General features: G+C 31.5%; 1 protein-coding gene across 1 annotated transcript in view; it reads right to left on the reverse strand.

The window, feature by feature from the left end:
• Positions 1-571: 571 nt before the first annotated feature.
• Positions 572-21,434, reverse strand: part of LOC114329704 (U3 small nucleolar RNA-associated protein 6 homolog) — a 32,711-nt gene continuing 11,848 nt past the window's right edge. The window contains exons 3-4 of the mRNA XM_028278887.2: positions 17,035-17,378; positions 572-969 (exon numbers count right to left, since the gene is read on the reverse strand). Of these exons, the coding sequence (XP_028134688.1) occupies positions 611-969; positions 17,035-17,378 (703 nt within the window). The 3' untranslated portion in view covers positions 572-610. The remainder of the gene's footprint in view (positions 970-17,034; positions 17,379-21,434) is intronic.

Here is a 21,434-nt window from a genome sequence, read left to right on the forward strand (position 1 = left end):
TCTATCTATTGTCCTTCATTTGTCCAAAGTTGAACGTAGGCCTCCCCCTTACTTTTCCACTCTTCTCGGTTCAGTGCTAATACTGTCAATCTGGTCGCTGCGTATCTCTTTAGGTCATTCGACCATCTCGTCTGTGGTCTGCCCCTTCCTCTTTTGTAGTCCCAAGGTCTCCAGTGAGTTATCGCTTCATTCCATCTTCCGTCTCTTTGTCTGCTGTTGTGTTCTGCATATTTCCATTTGAGAGTAGCTGCATGTTTGAGGTTAAGTTACCTTTTCTTAATAAAAAAAGATGAGAAGTGAATAGATTTTGATTTGATTAACCTAATATTATCTTAAAATTATTTTTTTTTCTGGTTTTCATATTCGCAAAACATTCGCACAAATTTCGCGAATGCGGATGCGAATGCGAATATGCAAAAACATGCGAATATTTGCGAATGCGAATACGAATATTCGTTACATCACTACCATACACTGGCTTTTATCAATTATTTTACTGAAACTATAAAAAATTGATTCAAGCTACAATGTCATCTAACACATATGGAAAAGGGAATTAAAAACAAATTACTTGTTTTAACTTCATAAATTTATTCACTGTTCATGAAATTTATGAACTAAATGAAGCAGTATCATATTTAGCTAAAAATTCAGCTTTAGTTGGTCCACTATCTCCTATAGATTTAAGAGCCTCTGTTCTAATCTGAGCAAGTTTGGTGTTAATATTAAACGCTGGATAAGCGTTTTCAAACAGAGTTTGATGATTTAAGTAACAATCTCTTAAGGCAATCCAACAATCGGGATCATCTTTTCCAAACTGCTTGCATAATAGATTAAGAGGATGTTCCATGTCTTTGGCACTTACGATTAGTTCTGTCTCTTCAAGTTTAGCCATTTTTATATGTAAATCCTTACAAAATGGAGATCGAAAAGCCAAGTCTTGGTAAACCTTTCTTGTATCTTCAATACCTAAAATACAATAAGTAACTTATTAGCATGTTCAATCACAAATTAAACCATTAATTTGTAATCTAGTATTAATCTTAACGTATTATATAAAGGTAATGGATTTTGACAAGAGTTATGAGTCTTGCCGATGCAGCACACAAGTTTACATATTATTTACAAGGTCATAGCTCTTGTCAAAATCCTTTACCTCTACCTATACGCATGTATACGCAAATCAAAATAATCGGTACGCTACCTGGTGAGCATAGGAGTAACTAAATATATTGACATTGTTCTTCCATTTTGCTTTGAGTTTGTGTGTTTTTATAAAAATATTTACATGTTAAAAGTAATTTGATAAGTGTGAGTCGTTCAAATCGGTATTGTTCCGTTCCTCAATTTTCCTCCTGGGAAAAGAAAAATTCAAATGTTACTTTCCACGCTTTCCCCCAAACTGGGGACAAATATCCTGTATGGATAGAAGGAAAATTGGGAAGTAAAGTATTAACGAATCGACAGGAAGCTTGGAAATACAAACTGAAAATTGGTAAACCAATTACCTACCAAAAAATATGGAAGCATGTTCACTGCATTTTACCGATGGTGATTATTTTTAATTTAAAATTTAAAAATAGTCTAGCCTTACCTCAAATTTTTTTAACAGGGTTACACTGAATTGAGAAAAAATATACGTACTATCTTTCTCAGATATAAAATAAATACACAGTAATACACCCGTTCACGATAAAAGTCTTATAAAATAAATTTATTTAATATAACACAAACAATACTATGTATTGAAACTTATAATATTAAAATCTTATGACAATTAAACTTATTACTATTAAACTTATTAACCTATTAAACTTATTACCAACGAATTATTACTATTAACAATTATTCTAACATTCAACAAATTCGTGCAAAACTCCAATGACCAATGTCAATATTTATAGTTCTACAATTGCTAACTTTGGCGCTGCATTCTTATTTTCGGCTATCTATATAGAGACGTTCAAAATTATGAAATAAATTCGATGGCTTAGAACCATAGTGACGTAACTACAAAAAACACAATTTCTAATAAAGTGAAATAAAGGTTTTTAAAACAGGGTAAACGCAAATTACTAAATATTTAATGGAATTATACCAACCGAAAGTATTTTTTAGTACAAAATAAAGGTATGAGAAATAGAATTGTAGTAAATTTTATTATTTTATGTTTTTGGTAAAAATGATATAGGTTTTAGTTACACCTATATGTAGTTACGTTTTTGTTACACTAAAAAATGTAGATACGTTTAATCTTAAGTGATCGTTTTAATAATAAAAATAAAAAAAAATAAACAGTATTTATTAAGCCAAATAATAAAAAATACAAAAAAAAATAATATTAATCACTATCTTCTTGATCGGATATGTTTTCGTTCCCATCTGTTCCATGACACTCGTTTAAAGAAGCATAAAAACATGATATGTTTTAGAAATAACATCTTGACAAAGCTCCAAAGATTTTTATGTTTTTCAGAGGAGATAGCCATGATACTTGTATACATTCTTTCCAGATCAAATTCTACTTTTTGTTCTCTACGTAAGCTTTGTCTTACAGAAATATTAGTTGAAACATCAAATTCTAGGAAAGCTTCTGAATCCATTTCGTATTTAAAAAACACTGTGTTTGGGCTTTCTTTTTTAAACTGAAACCAAACGACTTTAAGCCAATTTATTTTGTTGCCATTTGTATCTATTTTTTTTTATTATGTATAGTTTTCTGTGTCAAGCTATTAAAATCGAAAAACGCTGTTTGATCCATTTCAATCACCCTGTACTTTAAATTTCTGGATGCTGTTATTATAATCGCATACCAACCAGATGGATCAAAAATGTCTACATTTCGACTTTTTTTTTCTATTTGCGCATGGACAGAATCACATTCCATCTTGGAATGGCCAGATTCGAAAAAATGTGGTTAATTATAAAAACACTCTCTAAATTTTTAACGGCATAGAGAAACATTGAAACCATATTATCATTTCGATTCTGTCCAATGCACGTGTCTGAAAAAAAATTATGATCACTGTGCAGCTGATTTTCGGATAAATGTTTCCAGATGCATGAAGCAATCTCGACTGAACCGCGTTTAGCCATTCCTTCCTGCCAAACATAATTATAGGCATCTTTGGAAGCAACATTAAAAACTGTTAAATTATAGACAGCTAATCTGCGTTTGTAAAAACGTTTTTTTGCACTAGTTTTTGGGCAATAGCGGACTGCTTCTAGGTCGAATTCAGCTAAGGAACAATCACCAGCAAGTGCCTTTTCTTTTATGGAATTCTTCATATTTCTGGCTAATGTTTTTCTTTTTAAATGGATTTCGCGCTCACTCTGTTTTTTAGCTTGTTCGTTTGCTGACAAGTGATCAAATGCGAAACATTTGTCGCACAAATCCTTCCTGGGAGTATGAAATGACAAGTTACACTCCGTATTAAAAATATTTCTGTAATACCACAGCTTTTCTGGATTCAATTTTTTATTTAAGCTGTCTTCTTTATAGAGGTAGTACATTATTTGAACATTTAAGTCGGATGCCAGATATTGCTTACCGGTATCTTTTCGGCAGTAATGAGACGGTACTCGAGGAAATAAATTTATGTGATCAATAATATTCTGTTTAGCAATTTCAGGACGTTTATTTGCAGGTAGGTGATGACGTATTTTGTCAGATTGTATTATATTTCCTGAGTGCGTTTAGATAGAATTCTCCTTACAAAAGTTTCAGATATGTTTAAGTTTTAAGAAAAAATCCTTGACATACTGAAATTTTTTCCCCTTCTTTAACTAAACTGTATATGACGGTGTTATGTCGCCTAGACACTTCTGCTTCAGTTTGTTTCGATTTTTTCTTAATAATGTCTATCAATGAGCGGATATATTGACGCTGTTTTTCAATATCCCCAATATGCCAAAAAGCTCTATGAAGTTCATCTCTCGTTTCTGGATTAAAATTTTTACTATACTTTTTTGGGCATTTACAGTCTGGGCATTGCGCAGTCTTTCTCCTTCATTTTTTTCTCAGGCACCTTTTTACCACGAACAGAAATATAGGCTTCACCTTTTTGTCTACTTGTTGTTCTTTGATTTTTTTCCACATTATAGGATTAGCAACTCTTCTTCGTTTTCTTTGTTCCCCTGTAGTTAGAACTGCGTCGCAAGGTCAACATTTATAAGGGACGGTTAGTGCCAAAAGAACGTATCGCCCGTTACGAGTTTACTTTACAAAATTTATTTATGAACCCAAATAACGTAAGCGCTCTTACTTTACTATGGGCCAAAACAATAATGTTTTTTTGTACTTACGCGTAATGCCATCTTCTTAAATATTGATAGTAGCTATTCCGTTTCTTTGGCACTAAATTTTTACACCTTAGACATATTTTTGGCTATCTTAACTCAATTTCGCCAATTTTGTAGTTACGTCACTATGGCTCTAAGCTCTAAGCCATCGAATTCATTTTTTCGAAAATAGGCTACTTTGGAAAATCCGGAGATAATAGGTTGATTTTTATTTTTAAATTATGATTTTTTGACATACATACTATAATAGTGACGTCACCCATTTGGGTGTGATGATTTTTTAAATGGGGATAGGGGTCAGAATGATGTCGAGATGTCAACTGTGACATATTCATATGTCTGGTTGACTTCGACAAAGTACAACATAGAAGACTTGCAAACATATTACGGAACACAAAAATAGATGATCGTGATGTGAGATTCATTACAAATTTATTCCAATATCAGAAAGCCATACATTGGAGTCCGGTCCTGAACATGGTAACACAAACAGTGTTTACATTTCAGTCCCAAAAAATCATCTTTTTCATAGTAATTTATATCCAACTAAACTTGAAAATAAGCAAAAAGTAAGAGTATATAGTGCAGTTTCCTTATGGAATAAAACAGTGAGTTATTATTTTATTTCTTCAAAACATTACAAAGCATACCGTTTGTAAGGTTAAGTGACGACCGAAAGGCCAGTTATCAGAACCAGTTTTGGTTCTACAACTGACTCAATTACTAATGAGTTTAACAAATGATACTAGATCCAACCTAACAAATTTGTTAACAATCATGACTGACGATCAACAACCTCAAAACAAAACATCATATTCCGCTGTGCTTAACAACATTTCAATTCAGTTCCCTTCAAAGCACCAATCAATTTTATTTAATGCGCTGCCTGATACTAAAATAGAAGAGTACTTAATAGCACTTGGTGAAGTTGTTCATCCACGGAATATTTTATTTTCATCACGACTATCAAATAACAGAATATGTATTTATCTCTCCAGCGAATCCTTGGTGGAAAAACTTATGTCCGGTCCAGCAGAAATAACAATTAAAGGCGAAAATCTAAAAGCACGAAAATTGGTAACTCCGAAAGAAAGACTATTACTATCAAATGTTTGCCCTTCTATTCCACATGTTCTAATAGAGAATGAGTTTGATGAGAATGAACCAGATTATGTCTTAATTAATGTCACCTTTAACCTTCCTTAGAATCGGTAGTCAACTTCCAGAATTTCAATACATCCTCAGTTTTAGAAGACAAACTTATATTCAACCACTTGTAGATATTGACCTTCCTTCTTCTTTCTTAATTACATATGAACAAACTCCGTATCGCATATTTTTAAGTTTAGATAAACCTTCGTGTTTTATCTGTAAGAAAACAGATCACATTGCAGCAAATTGTCCAAATCATAATCAACAAAATGATTCCTCTCATATCGAACGCCAACCACAACAACCAATACAACAACAAGCGCAAGTACAACCGCCAATACAACAACCCCAGTCTAATCCATCACCCTTAGAAATGGAACCAGATCATCCAGTCAGTAATTCTAGTACCGAACCTTCACTTAACCAACAAAAAGATACTAATTGAATAGCTCCCGTATTATTTATGGAATCTAATTGTATATCTAAGGATCAGTCAACGAACAATAAGAAAACAATTTCGGAAATTAATACTACTCCATCTCCCACTGAAGAATTAAATAAAGAATTTAAAATACCAACACAAACCAAAAACAAATAAAAAAAGCAAACTGAAGCTACCACATCAATTCAAGAAATAATGATGCCAACAAAAACAATATTTCACGATATGTCAAATAAATTGAACTTAACATATGAACAAACTGTTGACTTTTTTGAAAATTGTACTAGCTCGACTGATCCCTTGAGTTTACTACAAACATACACAACGGATATACCCAACTTTACTGGCATGATAACAACAATTAAGCCGTATCTTACAGAAAAAAGCATGAAAACCAAATGTACTAAATTATTAAACAAAATCCACAAAATGCTAGACGATGCCGATAATCAAGAAAGTGATGGTACAACAAATTCAACTCAAGAAATAAACTAAAATCTTCGATCCGATTCTTCAATGGAATGTTAACGGTTTCTAACCCCTTTAGAAATTTTTTTGATAAGACAAACACAGTCACTTCTCCTCCCTGGACCTTTCGTCGTACAATATGTGATCTAACTCTTTCTGAATACAATAAGCTTGATACCACCCATGCAACAATTATTCAATCGTTTCTCCACATACTTGCTTCTTTCCCAGATCAATGTCATATTCATACAGATTCATCCAAAACTATTAATGGTGTGGGATCAGCAGTTAAGATTCGAACACTATATTACAATTTAAATTATCTTCCACTTGCAGTATTTACTCTGGAGAACTATATTCAATTATGCAAGCCCTCATTCATATTCGTACTCAAAAATTTCCACAATCTGTCATAATTACCGACTCTCTCAGGGCATTACATACGATAGAACAGTTATATATATATACAAGTAATCCTGTAGGCATTTTAATAAAAGAACAATTACATTTCCTAAAGAACACGAGGCAGCAAGTAGGCTTTATATGGGTTCCATCACACATAGACTTCAAGGAAACGAAAAAGCAGTTTTTCATACCAGAGAAACAATACACAGTGCGTTTTCAGTGTTCGCGAACTTAGTGTCTATTTCCGAGTACAAATCGTTCCTTAAAGAAAAAGTGATCAACAAACGGGAAAATACTCAATACCAGTCTAAAAGCAGTCTTAAGACCAAACTGTTAGCTTACAAATTATTTGAAAGACACTAATGATTTAAACAAACTGTAATCACTGTTAACATTTTGTACATCCCATTTCTAATTTGTAAATTATGATACTGTTACTTAACTGTGAACATATTATGTAATAATCAAAAATACTATGTATTAGGTTTAAGTAACCATGTATTAATTGCAGTATAGCTAATAACCCAAAGTGGTTGATGCTGTTATCTTACAATATCTATATACAATACTTCTTTGATGACAGCAGAGAAGGGCTGCAAATTTTGGTTGATAGCAGTACACAGTATTAAGAGAGATATGGAATGGCTCTAAACACAAAAAAAAACCAAAAACAATGATTGTCAGTAAGAACACTAGATTAACACTAAATTAACAATGGGACCGCAGCCTTGAAATAAAACGACGCAATGATATGGACAGAAGCTCTTTCAATAAAATAAAATCAGTATTAAGTAATGGAAAACTGGAAATAGAAATTAGAACTAGAGTATTGAGATGTTACATATTATGCTGTGTCCTTTTATATGGAGTTGAAGCCTGAACAATTACGGACGAAACTGAAAAAAGACTCACCAGCTTTGTAGTGATGTTGAAAAAGTAACTATTCGTTACAAAGTACTCGTTACTTACGAATACCGAAAGTAACGATTACTATTCGCGGTGTGCAAGTACTTGGAAGGGAATTGAGAAACGAACGTGCGTGAATAGCGGAGAAATATTGCAACTTTCTTAAATAATTCATATTGTCAATTGAAATTGTCAAATTGACGTACATTTCATATCTACTGTCATTGAAGAAGAACAATTATATGTTGCTCCACAATATTGATATGATATGCAATTATTATATAAAGGTAAATTTAATTAATTGTATTTTGCTTGCAGTACTGCATTTTAATAACTCATTTTATTTACTACATACAATTGTTTACGTTTTAATAACATAACCTGAATCTTATTTTTTCTTCTTATTATTTTTTTGGACTATGGACTATGGACTTTGGACTATTAATTATCCAGTAACCAGGACTAATATAATTGGCCAATATTATTAAAAGAGCGAATAAAGTTGCAGAGCGTAGAAATATGTGTCGCTTTGCCGAACTTGCACGGTCCCAATACAGAGAGGCAAATCGTTACTTTGATTACTCTGATTACTTCGTAGCCTAATAAAATAAAAAAAAGTCAAAATGTAAATTCGTACAGGTTAAAACAAATTTTATATCAAAGTTTGGGTGGGTACAAAAGATATTTTCAAGAAAGTATCCAAATCATACAAGGGGATCATTGTTTAAATAATTAAAAAGGGGTCATTTTTGCAAAAAAAATACTTTTTTAACTGCTGAGGTAATTCACTTACTAATGAAGGTCTATGACCTTCATGACTTATATTTTTCTGCAAAGTTGAAGGGTAAATCTTTCACATAAGACTTACTAAATTAAATTTGACCCCATATTTATTTAAATAATTGTATATAAAACTTTAAAAACAAATTTGCAAAAAAATATTTTTAGCGTTTTAAATAAGCACTATAAATTATCTTATTTTACAGATTAAGTTGCGCTAAGTTACCAGTATTAAGCAAAAAGAAAATTGATCGAAAAATATTTAATATTTTTTGAGGTATTGAATTTGTTTATTAAATGTTACTATATTTTCAATTGCAAAAACGCGGTTGTTGCCAAAGAAATATTCACCTGCTTTAGATCTCATTATTTTTATTTTTATGTATATTTTCGATAAATGTATTGATAAATTCAAATTTCAATTAAACTCCCCCCTAAAATGGCATTTCAAAATTATTCAAATTTGTTTATAATTTGTTTTTTAATAACGTCGCGGGGATTAAGTATTTTGAAATTCCGTTTCGATAATTGGGTTCCTGAGAATTTTTTACTAATTAAAAAAATTTTGTTGTTTTTTTTTTCTTGGAGTTATATTACTACGGGCCCTTTTAGGGTTAAATTTTATTAATAATGTCGAATCTCTGAGTTGTAGATTCTAGACCTAAAAATATTAAGATTTAACTAAAATCTCTTAAATAAAATGTGGCTACTTACTGAGTTACAGGGTATTTTATTTAAAAATTTTAAAATTATTGTTACCAAGTACTTTAAAACTATTTGACGTATCCTTATCATACTTGGTAGAAAGTGTGGCTATTATACACCCTACTAAATTGTGATTAATAAACGTTTCTATCTAGTGCCAGAGGCGTACGACATGCGATAGTGAATGATTGACCCTTCCCAAATTCTACGCCACTGAGTGAATTACTATTTTAGCGAAATTTTTCGATTCTCCAATACTTTGTATGTAAATAACTTTATTGGTATCGATAAAGTCATCAGTTTGAGAGATAATGGAAGCTTAAAATGAATGAATTAATGAATCAAAATAACTATGCCGTTTTATTTTTAGCGTCCAATATCTCGAAAACTAATGACTTAATCGTTACCAGTAAAGAGTATATTATTTACATAGAAAGTATTGGAGAATCAAAAAATTTCGCTGAAATAGTAATTCCCTCAGTGGCGTAGAATTTTGGAAGCGTCAACCATTAACTATCCCCTGTCGTACGCCTCTGGTAGTAGCTAGAAACTTTTATTTATCACAATTTATAAGGATACGTCAAATAGTTTAAAAGTACTTGGTAAAAATAATTTTTAAATTTTGAAATAAAACACCCTGTAACTCAGTAAGTAGCCACATTTTATTTAAGTGAGTTTAGACCAATCTTAATATTTTTAGGTCTAGAATCTACAACTTGAGATTCGACATTCTTAATGAAACTTAACCCTAAAAGGGCCCGTAGTAAAATAACTCCAAGAAAAAAAAAGAAGAGGAAAAAAAGACAACAAAATTGTTAATTGGTGAAAAATTCCCAGTAACCCAATTATCGAAACGGCATTTCAAAATATTTAATCCCCACGACGTTATTAAGAAAACAAATTATAAACAAATTTGAATAATTTTCAAATGTCATTTTAAGGGGAAGTTTAATTGAAATTTGAATTTATCAATACATTTATCGAAAATATACATAAAAATAAAAATAATGATATTTAATACAGGTGAATATTTCTTTGGCAACAACCGCGTTTTTGCAATTGAAAATAGAGTAACGTTTAATAAACAAATTCAATATCTCAAAAAATATTAAATATTTTTGGGCCAATTTTTTTTTGTTAATACTGATAACATAGCGCAACTTCTCCTAAAATAAGATATTTTATAATGCTTAGGTATTTAAAACGCTAAAAATAATTTTTTGCAAATTTGATTTTAAAGTTTTATGTATAATTATTTAAATAAATAGAGGGTCAAATTTAATTTAGTTAGTCTTATGTGAAAGATTTACCCTTCAACTTTGCAGAAAACAATCCTAGAGACTTTCATTAGTAACTGAATGACCTCATCAGTTAAAAAAGTAAATTTTTTTGGAAAAATGACCCCTTTTTAATTATTTAAACAATGATCCCCTTGTATGATTTGGATACTTTCTTGAAAATATCTTTTGTACCCACCTAAATTTGATATAAAATTTGTTTCAACCTGTACAAATTTACATTTTGATTTACATGTAGTGTAATTTTATTTTACTAGACTATCGTTACTTCGTACCAATCGTATCAGAGCGAGTAACGACTATTGTATCTACAGCCAGTACACTTGATTACTTTCTAGTTTCTAGACTGACCGGAAAAATGTGGAAATGATAATGTTTCTACAGTTGTTATATCTGTGATAATGTTATATCGGAATACCTATACAAAATACCTACCTACTGAGAAATACGATTTTCGATATGATTACCTGTACTCAAATACAAAAGTAATCATAGTAATCAAAGTAACGAATACTCTAAATGATTACTTTATACAAAAGTAACGATTTGTAACGAATACTCAAAAGTAACTATAATCAACATCACTACAGCTTTGAGATGTGGTGTTATCGAAGAATGTGGAAAATATCATGGACACAACACGTAAGGTACACGGAAACATTCAGAAAGATGAAAAGGGAAAAGAAATACTCAACACTATGAAGGAAAAAAAATAGCTACTTTGGTCACATTCTAAGAAATAAAAAATATGAGTTAATGCGATTGGTTATACAAGAGAAAGTGTAAGGGAAAAGAGGATCAGGGAGAGAATGCACGTCCTGGTTGAAAAGTTTAAAGCAGTGGAGTGGGAAAACAACACTAGAACTTTTCAGAACAGCTGCAGACAGAATAAAATGGGCCATGATGATCGCCAATATCCTTAAAGGATGAGCAACATGAAGAAGAAGTTCTTACTCAGAGGTGTAACCAGGATGATCCTATGGGGGGGGGGGGGTTACAACCAGGGCCGCCGAGAGGGATAAGCGGGTCCCGGTAAAAAGTGAAGGGCGGGCCCCGCTAAAAAGTGAAGGGCGGGCCCCCGCTAAAAAGTGAAGGGCGGGCCCCCGGCAAAAAGTGAAGAGCGAAAAAAATTGTTTAATTTTTACAGAAATAAAATTATTAATAATAAATAATAAAAAACATTTCAAATACAAATTTTATTAAATTTTGATTATATTTATAATAGTGAAATTATTTATAATAATACAGTTGTTTTTCGAGTTTTCTGATCGGCAAAAATGTCACTAATTAGATCTAAAACTAAAGGATCTTTCTGCTTCTGCGACTGTCACCGGTAATGTGCAAAATTAGACAAGGCGAAAACGGCGGGTTCTTTGGAGAAAATATTCCCATGAGATTTTTTTGCATAATCACATTCGTGAGACATTCCAGAAGTCGCCCACGCGAAAAGTGGTCCAAATTTTTTTTTAACAATTTTTTTAATCAAATTGCAAAAATCAATATTTTTGGCCGGAACAATTTTTTTTACCATTTTTTACCAAGTTTTTTGGACCATTCTGGATAAAAAAGGTCTCTTACAATTTTTCTGTAAAGTTATTCGTTTTCGAGGTAAAAGCATTTTAAAATTTAAAAAAACGAAAAATGGCGATTTTCAAGGCTTAATAACTCGGTTAAAAGTTATTACTATGAAAGTCAGAAAGTAACTAAATCAAAGTTTAAAGGCCCCCTACAAGATCCTGAAGTAATTTTTGTCATTATTTGATTACTAAGCTGTTATTTTTAAATAAAAATAATGAGCGCCATGCACGTATTAGGCGGCCGTCCATGATGAGTGCGAAAGAGATGCCATTCCGGCAGTCCAATGGCGAATCTCACTCGCACTCACATTTACAGCCGCGTCAATACGATCTTACCACTCATTATTAATAATTAAAAATAACAACTTAGTAATAAATTAATGACACAAATTTCTTCAGGATCATGAATGGGGGGCTTTAAATTTAATTCAGTCACTTTCTGACTTTTATAATAATCATTTTTAACCGAGTTATTAAGTCTTAAAAATGGCCATTTTCGCGTTTTTCAAATTTTAAATTGACTGTCAAACTAACGTCAGAACGTGTATGTATCGATCTGTAAATTGGTGCCGAAATTTGTAATTATTACTGTAAATACTAGTTATTAAAATTAGTTTTCGCTCAAATAGTGACTAATAACAATTGTGTTACGTGTTAATCATCAAGAAGCGTCAGTCAGTAAGAGATGTTTTACTTAATAATCTTCCAACTTAAACCCATTCAGTGTCAAACTGTCAATAGTTTTTCACTGTTGCTATCCCGTCCCAACGGACGCCAACGGTTAGGCAACCAGTGATGTATCCAAGGTTATCAGTTATTTCCAGACATCTAAAGCGTAATATAAACAAATTCAAGTTACTTTTGACTACATGAGTAACAATTTAAATCAATGTTCCCCCACTGTTAGCATCACCATGTCTGGACCCAATTCTTCCAGTAATCTTACTAGTTTATATGCAACTGCTACTATGACGAAACATCGTCCGAAGTATCCCAAGAAGACCGAAGCAATTTTATAATTAGTTGTACGTCTCTATAGTATCCAATGATTGTATATCCAATTTTTTTTTTATAATTTTTACCTAATGTTATTTAAGATTTAGAAATTAACTGTTATAATAATTAGTTTTAAGTCCTTATTGTAATCAATTATTGTATAACCAATATTGTTTGTGTCAATGGCCATTGCTGCCGAGACACATAAATTTAAATAATAAAAAAAAATTTAAATTGCTTATAACTCGAACACGATCAACTTTACAGAAAAATTATAAGAGACCTTTTCTGTCCGGAATGGTGCGAAAAATCTGAAAAAAATTTCTCCGGGCGAAAAAAATAGATTTTTGCAATTTAATAAAAAAAATTGTTAAAAAAAATTGGACCACTTTTCGTGTGAGCAACTTCTTTAACCTTATTCAGGGGGGTCTCACGAATGTGATTATGCTTTTTCTCATGAGGATCTTTCAGTGCGTCACAGTTTTTCGATTTCTTTCTAACCCATTAAATTGTATGTGACAGAAAAAAACGCACGTCGGTGATTACATTTCGTCGGTGACATTTATAACATTTATTCTAGTTGTCAACAGATGGCGCTACAATCGAAAATAAAATAATTTGCGAATTATATAATATATCTACGAATATAATCTGAACAATTTGAAAGACTATACAAATCAAAGAAAATACCATTTTATAAATGCAATAAACACAAGTGATTTGTTTTTTGCCAAATTGCAAATAAAATTTGACAACTGTCAGATTTAACTAAAATGTCATGTCACTAAAATGTATATTATCACGGACTTACCTTTTTTTCTATCATTTGTGACGCACTGTGACATATGCAAAAAAATCTCATGGGAGTATTTTTTCCAACGAACTCGCCGTTTTCGCCTTTTCTAAATAACGATTCAAATTTGAGATGTTTAATTTTATTAAGCAAATATATTGGAGAAAGTTGAGATTCACCAATATTATCAGTGTATATCGCTCTCAAATAAAAAATTTCATCTATCAATTCTTCAGTGATGTCTTCTTTATAAAACTCGCGCAATACATATTATATCAATTTTTTTTAATATTGTCTTCATCTTCATCTCGGAATATCCATAAAATTTTAAATAGCGAATGAATTTTATTTTGCGCATTAAATCTTCTGGTTAAATTGCTTATTATATCGATACATTTTTGGCAAAGTAACGTAAGTGACATTTTTGAAAATCATGTTTTTCCTTTAAACTAACGCTATTACTGTTCAGAAGGCACTGCCACAGTGTAGTAAGCCTTATGTTTAAAGTAATTTTAGGCTCACTACACTTTGGCAGTACCTTCTAAACAATAATAGTGTTAGTTTAATGGAAAAATATGATTTTCGCCAAAAATGTCACTTACGTTACTTTGCCAAAAATGTATCGATATGACAATATTAAATATTTCCCAGTGAAATATTGCGTCGGGCTCAAAATTATCAGTCGCGTCACTACTAGGCCCAGGCACATCATCAAAAATCTCACAGGCTTTCTGTGCCGTTTTTCTTTATTTGATGTAAATACTGGATTTATTCCATAATTGCTGGTAACTAATTTAGGTTCTTCGACATAGATTCTTCTGATTTTTGAAGTTATACTTCTTTAGGCGCGATTGAGAGTAAAATTTCATAATCCTGCGCGCATGCGCACACAGACAGTATGGCGTTTAGTTGCAAAATCTTTCTAGTTATGTATAAATATATCAGTGCAAGAAAAGGTGTGAAAAAGAATATATTAGTGTTTTTAGTAAATATATTTATTATAATTTTTGTCTTTGGATTTGTCTTCCTCAGGAGTAAGATGAGTATTATTAAAATATGTTATTGTATCTTTATTATAATCGTATCGGTCTTATCCAGTAAGAAATTCGATTACATTCAGAAATACACAAGCTAGAACTAACCTTATGTTGAATTCTCCTCTATTCGTCATGTGCAGCTATTATAATGCCTTAAGTACTTACTGCGATATATTTCACTGCAGTTTAAAGCAACTTATTTCTATGGCCAAGATCTACCTAGGTGATTAATAATTTATTTCTTTACGTTCAATAGTATGTTGTTCGTTGCTAATCTTTCAAATTATGTATCAGCGCAAATAAGCCATTAAAATAATATATTAGTGTTTTTTAGTAAATGTATTATTTATTATAATTTTTGTCTTTGGATTTGTCTTGCTTGGGCGTAAAATAATAAAATATCTATTTTTATATTTCACTTGTCACCGTGATGTGTAATTATGTATATGCGAAACGTCAATAACAGACGCCTTGATAGCCTGGTTGGTAGGGCATTGGACCAGAGATCGAGAGATCACGGGTTCAAATCCCGGACGATTCATTTTTTTTTAATTTTTGGCATTGTTAAGTTTTGGTTAATTTTTGGTAATTATTGTTAATTTTTTGTATTATAACTGTTAAGTATATTTATTTCGTTGAAATTATATAATAGAAGTATAACTTCTTACGTGCGTACAAAGTACACGCACATTCTTTTTTTGTAAATCTTCTAGAAGCCCTTATATATTTTTAATCTCCATATCCATACCCATACCATAGTTTTATCTGACTGCACTGTATTACTTGACTCCTGTGATTTATTGCTGTTAAAATTTTAAACCAAATCGATTAAGAGGATCGGTACGTATTTTCGGCTGCAATGCTATTCAAATGGGGATTTATTTTTTTCGAATCCTGAGAAAACTATTAAGTATTTTTGAAAAATTTAAACGCAGAATGAAAGATTACGTTATTAGCGAGGGCCGAAAGTCCCTGAGAATTTCTATAATGTTTATTTTAATAAGTTACAGGGGTGAAAAACTAAGAGAAAATTTAGTGTGATTTTTAATTTCAAATATATCATTCAAAATAAATTTTTTATTTATTCTTACGGACTTTCGGCCCTCGGTAATAATTTAGTTTTTCATCCTGCGTATAAATTTTTCAAAAATATTTATTGGTTTTTTCAGGATTTGAAAAAAATGAACACAATGCCGTGGTAATATTTTCCAAATCTATCTTTGTCTTACAACGCACTCAGCCGAATATAATATTGTCAGCATATATTGTCAGTCAGACACTGACAATCGGTGACAATTTTAAATATTTGACATTGCATCGGGAATATGTTGAGTTATTGATTAAATATTATTGATATATAGTGTATTTGATAAATAATTGATTTAAGACGTGAACTTAATAAAAAGTTATTTATTGTGTATTATTTGTGGAAGATCCAAGCAGAGAATACATAAGGATAATATATTCTGTGATCCAAGTATTTTGTTGTTAAAGATGTTCAAAATTGTAAGCGTTCCATAACAATATATTATTAAAAAATCACTTAAACACTTTTCCTCTTTTCTCGATTGAGTATTAGTCTTTGTTGTACAAATAAATTATTACAATCACTGAATACATAGTTAGTGAAAAAATTATCACATTTATTAACTGAATTAATAATTGGCAATTATAAAAATAACAGTTATCCAAGAACATTCAAAACCCATCTCTTTAAATTAATGATGACATTTTCAAGTAGAATGACATTCTAGTAATGTTTACATATCCATACCAGTGTGAATTTTATTACACGTAATTTGCCGTGTAAAGACAGAAAAAGTAGGGATACACGTAAAATATTTGCGAATTATGTACCCATAGCCTTAAAGGTCATAATATTAAATATAGCTGAGTATTAATTAAACGGATTATGGGCATAAAATAAAGAGCAAAAAAAAAACGGGAAAAATTACGTCTTTGGTCTGGTCGACGCCGGGCCCCTTACATCGCCGGACCCCGGTAAAATGTACCGGCTGCACCGCCCTCTCGGCCGCCCTGGTTACAACTACTTAATGGTCTCTGGGGGGTATGGAATAGTAATGGTGTTAAGCGTATAGAGCTCAAAGTACATCCAAATGGGGGGTTACAACCCCCAAAACCGCCCCCTGGTTACGCCTATGTTCTTACTTACCTTTATTCAGGGCAGCCCATTCAACAAAATCACCCTTGAATTCATTAGCTATTGACCCATGTTGGTGGCAAGCGTCTCTGTAGATAGTTTCAACAACTTTTTCTGGTGAATTCAAGAGATGATATTTTATAAGAATTATCCAGAGTGGAGTAGAGTTTTCTTTGAGTGCCATATGCCCCTTTTTAAATTCTACATTTAATGCTTTTACATCATCTCGCATTGTCATGCATATTAACTTCTTTTTCCACAGTGCCAATGAATTAGGAAGAGCAGCTAAACCATCCTCAATGATTCGCAATATGTCTGATTCCTCTGTATACAATTTTGCCCAAGTCAGATAGTACCTAAAATAAGCAAGAAGATAATTAAAAAATTAAAATACAAATAATTAAAATACGAATGATGAAATTAAATTAAGCCTAGCTGAAGTAAAAGCAATGATCATAACTCTAAAGAACAAAAAAGCAGGAGGCCCCGGCGGAATACCAAATGAACTGATAAAAAACGGATTGGGAAAGCACTTTCCGCATGATACACAAAATTTTTGAGAGAGCACTGAATGGAGAAGACTTACCGGTAAAATGAACTCAAGCATATAATATCACATCATATTTTCATACATGAAGATATCAATAAGACGATAAAGGAAAAATTAGAAATACATATAAAGGAGAAAATCGGAGAGAACCAGGGTAGGTTTCACAGCAGGGAAAGCGTGCTTAGATCACATTTACACGGTCGAACAACTAATAGAAAAAAGAATGGCCAAAAATAGATCGGCCCATCTGGCTTTTGCTATAAGAAGCAATGGAAGAAGTTCCCCAAACGCTCTGCAGTCATCATAGCTATTGGGACTTTAGAGACAGCTGCTCTGAAAAGTTCATTTGATGTACCGGGTGTCCCAATAAGAATGGCTCTCGGCCATATCTCAGGAACCGTTTATAGTACAGCCACAGCATAATAAACGCAACAGCAGTGACACACTAGAAGGCGGGAAAAGTTCGCGCACTATTACTGCGCAGATCGTCGGCCATTTTATGCGTCAGACAGTGTAGAAAATCGACAGTGTTGCCGATTTGTACATCATTATCAGATTTACTTAACTTTTATGACATTCTAATAATAAATATTTTTTAACATAATTTTATACGTATGCCTGTGGGAATTATGTCAATAATTGCAGCAATGCAGAAATAAAAAAATCACGTTTTCTTAGATATCGTTGTCTGTCGACGTTTAAATGCGATCTATGAGCAAATATTAAATTACTGTTAAGGAGTAAAAGAATGGTTACTCCTTTCAAAAAGACAAAAAATGTTAAATTATTTTAATCACATAAAGTCTTCATTTTCACAAGATGAGGATGAGGAAATTTTATTTGAAAGCCTTCCAGATGTAGTTTTATTATAGTATAATATATGATATTACATATAATTTTGTTACAAGTATTATTGAATTAACAAGTTAAGTTGAATAAAATAATTTTTTTCTTAATGTATTTTTATTACCCTTAGAAACTACCAAGATCAAAAATTTTAACATAATTTTTAGCAAAATCTGATCATTTTAGCAGTGGCTTAATATAATTTCATATAGTGACATCGGCAACATTGATGAACAAACACATCACATCACCACTAAATTCTACTACGCGAAAAATGGCGACTCTGTACTTTTCAACTTCAAAGGCGGCATCGGGGAGTGTCCTTGCTGGTCTAGTTTATTATGGTGTGGTACAGCTTTGAGAAAAAAATATTTATAACAAAAATTGCCTCGGGAAAAGCCTGGAAATTATTTTCATAATTGTAGGTCCACCGCTAGAGAGCGTAATTGAATATCAAAAATTAATAAATCAAAATTTTACAATGGAAATCCAATCATCGTATTCTTCGTAAAATTCTGCGCATATTTGATTTCACAAGTTTAAGTCTACCTTTGCAAATAAGAGGTGGGGTGAGTGGGGACCTTCTTATGAAAAAATGGCTGTAAGTCCGGTTCTGGTAAATCGAATTTTGCATACTTGATCTTGTTGAAAACAGCTCTTTTTCGTCAATGTAAGTGTCTTATTTTCTAAATAGCCTAATAAGTAATATGCAAGGTAGGAGGCGGTATTTAATTATTTTTAGAAATCTAGTTTTATTTGGAAAATATTAAATACAAGTATGCATTTTTAATCCTGTGTTACAAAATTAGACCAAATTAGCAACATATTACTGAAAACCGCATGTCGCTACCTTTTTTCTATCTCGAGATATCTTAAGAAATGTGTAAATTTTAAACAGATCTGTTACTGTCACCGGTAAACGAGGTTAAGGAAAAGTAGTGTGCTATGGAAAAAACAAATAAACATTTTCCAGATGTATATAATTAATTAAAACAACAATAAGACAAACAACACTATAAAATATAACAAAGAAATAAAAATCCACAAGGAAAAAGTTTTCCTGTAGTTAGCTGTATACCATGTAATACAAAAAATATACTTGCTGCCTGACTTCCACCATGTAATCAAGTCACACTATAGCTCAGATGTTACCTAGGGCATAATGGTAAAATATTTCTAACATCCATGTTTTAATTGGCATCTTTAACCGATGTTTCCTTAACGGCCAACGTATACAGGGTGAGGCAGATAAAAGTCCTATTAGAAATATCTCGAGAACTAAAGGAACCAGAATTATGAAAATTGGAATGAAGGGGTTTTGAAGAGTGATCTCTTTAATGAAAATATTTTCATCGATTTGCTACTTCCGGTTATACCGGAAGTGGCTTATAACTTGGTTTTTTAAATGGAACATCCTGTATATTTTTACATTTTTGGATTCTACTGGATGTCTTCTTTCTTAAAATATGAGGTTTTGTAATGTTATACAGGGTAGTTTAAAAGATAATTACGTTTTTTTTCTTAATTTTGTAATTAAGTGTAGTAGTTTGACATCAAAAACTCGATTTATGTTCAAATAATTTTTAATATAGTCTACTATTGTTAAAAATTGTTAGTATAGCTAAATGTTGAATTGTACTATACAGGGTTGGTCGAAACTCGGAAAGAGTATTTTCTGAGTTTTCTTAAATAGAACACCCTATATTTTATTATCGTAATGAAATGATATATTATGCTACTTTTTTATTTCTTAAGCATTCCCTATACCTAACTGCTTTAATTTGTGAGTTATTGGTGATTCAAGCCAAACATTAATTTCAACAAAAATTACGTGAAATTTTATTAGGTTGGTGAAAATATTCAAACACAAATAATTTTTCGGAAATAAATACATATTAATCTTGACTGATCTTTAAAATTCCCAATAATGGTTGAGCTATCAAAATACCTACGTAGTTAACATTCTTGGCGCGATTAACAATTAAGCACAAATTAAAGCATTTAGGTGTAGGGAATGCTTAAGAAATAAAAAAGTACCATAAAATGTCTTTTCATTGCAATACTAAAATACAGGGTGTTCCATTTAAGAAAATTCAGAAAATCGTCATTCCGAGTTTCGACCAATCCTGTATACTAAAATGTAACATTTAGCTATACTAATAATTTTTAATAATAGTAGACTATATTAAAAATCATTTTAACATAAATAAAGTTTTTGATATCCAACTACTACAATTCTACAGGGTGTGAAAGTTCCTACGAAATTAATAAAAAAACGTAATTAGCTTTTAAACTACCCTGTATAACATTACAAAACCGCATATTTTAAGAAAGACATCGAGTAGAATCTAAAAATGTAAAAATATACAGGGTGTCCCATTTAAAAAAAACGAAGTTTTAAGCAACTTCCGGTATAACCGGAAGCCTCACCCTATATAGAACTTTGACCCTCATATTTTTGTAAAATTATATCTTGGTGGTTAGTATGTAAACTTCACGTAAGCACTGATGACGACTGGTAAACCAGTCGAAAACTAGTTCTGTGATTGTGATGTAGCCCTTTTTAGGGATTTTAAATATACCTTTTATAAAGGATTTACTGTTTTTTTAAGAAATAAAAGCCACTACTTACGTAGTCTTAGTGACTGCTTAAATGTTCAAATTGTTGCCCATAATTTTCAATGCAAGCATTTACTCTTTCCAGAGTAGATTGAATAGCAACAGATTTAACTGTTTTAGACTTTGATTTATGGGGACGGATTAAAGACCTTGTTTTTGCCGCTAGGCCCACTACTTCAGAAAACATGATCTAGAATCTAGTAGAGAATACAAAACACCATCCAAAGCATTGCAAAAGCAGAAATTGAGACTGCTGTTTAATCTACTCTTGAAAGAGTAAATGCTTGCATCGAAAATGATGGGCAACAATTTGAACATTTAGGTCGTCACTAAGTAAATAGTTGCTTTTATTTCTTTGTTATATTTTATAGTGTTGTTTGTCTTATTGTTGTTTTAA

This window comes from Diabrotica virgifera, chromosome 5, assembly GCF_917563875.1.
Source record: "Diabrotica virgifera virgifera chromosome 5, PGI_DIABVI_V3a".
Classification (NCBI taxonomy): domain Eukaryota; kingdom Metazoa; phylum Arthropoda; class Insecta; order Coleoptera; family Chrysomelidae; genus Diabrotica; species Diabrotica virgifera.